Source organism: Lepus europaeus, chromosome 8, assembly GCF_033115175.1.
Source record: "Lepus europaeus isolate LE1 chromosome 8, mLepTim1.pri, whole genome shotgun sequence".
Lineage (NCBI taxonomy): Eukaryota > Metazoa > Chordata > Mammalia > Lagomorpha > Leporidae > Lepus > Lepus europaeus.
The window spans coordinates 1,231,173-1,234,355 of record NC_084834.1 but is presented as its reverse complement, the minus strand read 5'-3'; the positions used below and the strand labels follow the sequence as shown (position 1 = coordinate 1,234,355).

Sequence of the window (3,183 nt, the reverse complement as noted above, 5' to 3'; positions counted from 1 at the left end):
GCTGGTCATAACTTGATTGTGTGATTGTTTCTCATCCTTTTAAGTTTTTTTTTTGCATGTTTCTATGCATATATATGCTTATATATATATATATATATTATAGGTACAGCTTTAGGAGTATAGTGGTTTTTCCCCCCACACTCACCCTCCCATCCCCACTCCCATCCCACCTCCTGGGCAATCTTCATTAAGATTCATTTTTAATTAACTTTATATACAGAAGACCAACTCTGTACTAAGCAAAGATTTCAACAATTTGCACCCCCACACACAAACACACACAGAGTACAAAGTACTATTTGAGAACAAGTTTGGCAGTTCATTATCATAGTACAACTCATTAAGGACAGAGATCCTACATGGGGAGTAAGTGCATAGTGACTCCTGTTGTTGACTTAACAATTAACACTCTTATTTATGACGTCAGTGATCACCCAAGGCTCTTGCCATGAGCTGTCAAGACTATGGAAGCCTTTCGAGTCCACAAACTCCATCAGTATTTAGATAGGGCCATAATCAAAGTGGAAGTTCTCTCCCCCCTTCAGAGAAAGGTATCTCCTTCTTTGATGGCCCCGTTCTTTTTTTTTTTTTTTTAAAGGCTTAAAATGTGTTTTAATAAGTTGATGCTGCATTTCTGCTCCATTTCTCAGAAAAATTCCAAATTTAAGACATCAGGGACAAATCAAACATGACACATCAATAGAAAGTGCACAGCATAACTACCTAAGATAGGCAATGCTAAGAGCTACTGTCAGACCTTCAGCATACAGCAACCCTGTTTCCAAGATTGTACTAAGCCTATCACGAAAAGCTGTGAACAGCAACATCAGACACAAAAGAGCCATTCTTGGGTTGTCCTTACCCAAGAGAAAGATGGAGGCAAGTTAACACAAAATGTTTTAAAGATATACTAAAATGAAAATCTCTAAGAGAAAATGTCTTCCTTAGGCTATGACAGGGTAATATATGGGATGGAACAGAACCGTATGTAAGCTGTCTGTGACCTCTGTGGACATTTGCCTGAATTCTCACCTGGGAGTGGAACAGTGGGGCTAAGGTTATTGGGGGATGTTTGGTTTTGGTGGTATATGTGGCAGTGTCTCTGGGCCTGGAGGAAGGGGAGAGTGGTGTGGAGATGAGAAAGCAAATAAAACAGAATGGACAAACACCGGAAGGATCAAGATTAATGGGGTTCTAACTGGATCCATTTTGCCACAGTTCCCCCAGGCCCTCAACAATTAAACATTTGAGACTTCAGGAATGCACCACACAAAATCAAGCAAAATATCACACAAAATTCATTTGTTAAATGTCACCCCTCCCTCGCCCTCTGCCTCCAGCATACTCCCTCAAGTAGTACAGGCAGGAAAGACCTAACTATTGGGAGGAATCCCTAACACTTTTCCAGGGTAGAATTCTGGCTAGTCAAAAAAGGGTCCTTTTTCTTAAAGGGTTTTGAGAAACTAGACACTGCAACTTTATTAGTATCGGTGACGTTTGTTTGGAGCAAATTCAGCTCCAGGAGCTGCACGGTTGAATGCAGGAGGAGTTCCACCAATTGCCCCAATTCCTTTCATCGTGGCAGCTTGGCCAAAACGTTCAGTTGTTGGTGGGGTCAATCCCAAGGTTCCATCCGGCATCATAGTGGCAGGTCCTGGAGGTGCTGGGGTACCAGCTGGCACAGGAGCATGGGGCATGGCACCTCTGTTGTTTATGCCCATAGCACCTCCCATGGCCATCTGGCCCATCCGTATCTCCTGTTCTCTCGCATCAAAGAAGGTTCCCTTGAATCCTTCCTGCTGTCACCGCATCATTTCTTCCTGCTGCCGTCGCATCGCTTCCTCACGGCGTCTGCGCTCCTCTTCCTGCCTGAGCTCCAGTTGCTTTCGTTTTTGCACTTCTTGGTTGTGCAACTCTTCCATTCTCCGAAGTTCTTCTTGGCGCCTCATCAAATCCTGCCTCATCAGCATGACCTGGTGCTCATGGCGAGCAGCCTCCATCTCCATCTCCAACTTCTCACGAGCCTCCTTGATGTTACGGTCTACTTGGTCTTGCTGCTGCTTCTCCATCTCAATGAGTGCCTTCCAGCGCATGGCATACTCATACTCAAAAGAGCCAGGCTGTGCAAATCTGGGTGGCTGCTCTCTCTTCTTGTGAAGTTGCTGGTTCTTTAACCAGCTTCTCTGGAAGTCCCTCTTCATCATCTAACTGGTCCATGGGTTCCACAGTCACAGGCTGAGGAAATGTAGTTAGCAGGAAGGAGCCTTCACTGCGTCTGTCCAGAGCTTTCTGAGCAGCTGGCTTCCCTGAGAAGTCAACAATGCCTTTTCCTGAGGGCCTGCCTCGATCATCCACAATGGCCACGGCCCTCTCCACCTGGCCAAAAACAGAAAAGGCTTCTTCCAGCAGCTCATTAGACACATACTGAGGAAGGTTTCGGACTGTAAGGGATGCACTATGGCATGCAAAGCGCACACGCAGTTGCTTTCCACGTAATGGCATATTGTCCAGCTCCACTTTGGCAATCTCCGCTAAGGTTCTTGTTTCCAAGCGGATAAAGTCAAAGCCTTTATCCTTATGAATGAGGACTTCGCCTGCCTTCCCATATTTCTCAAATAGTTTCCTCATTTCCTCCTCGGTGATGTCAGGAGGAAGATTTCCCACAAAGAGACGGCTACGCTGGGTGAAGGTCTTCTCTCCTGGTTTCCTAAAATTCTTCAGGTCAATGGTCAAGCCTTCATTCTGGCTGCTGGCCTGTTGCCCATTAGCAGGTACTGGTGGTGGTGGTGGCTGCTGCTGCTGCTGCTGCTTCCTTGGAGTATGGTCTTGCTTCTCCAAGTTAAAAGTTTTATTGCTCTGCATTTTTGTACCTCTACCGACGGTTCTTTCCTCAGAGTAACGGAGACGCTACACAAACTCTACCGTCCCGAGAACAGAGCACGCGACCGCCGGAAACTGATGGCCCCTTCTACCCACTGGGGTCTCACTCACAGAGATCCTTCATGTAGAGCATTTTTTGCCGCAGCGTCTTGGTTTTCCAAGCCTGAAATGCTCTCGTGGGCTTTCCTCTGCTTCACTTTGAACTGCCGCCAACCCCTCTGTCACCAAGTGGGGGCTCCTTGTGGCTGTTCTACAGACACCGGAGCCGACTGCTGGTGTGGAGTGGAAACTTCTTAGCGGCTG

General features: G+C 46.6%; 1 protein-coding gene across 1 annotated transcript; it reads right to left on the bottom strand.

The window, feature by feature from the left end:
• Nucleotides 1-962: 962 nt before the first annotated feature.
• Nucleotides 963-2,877, bottom strand: LOC133765429 (non-POU domain-containing octamer-binding protein-like). The gene is given in 2 exon segments (XM_062198986.1): nt 963-2,172; nt 2,174-2,877. Coding segments are annotated over 2 exon segments (1,380 nt in total). The 5' UTR covers nt 2,863-2,877; the 3' UTR covers nt 963-1,481.
• Between the last annotated feature and the right edge of the window lie 306 nt (nt 2,878-3,183).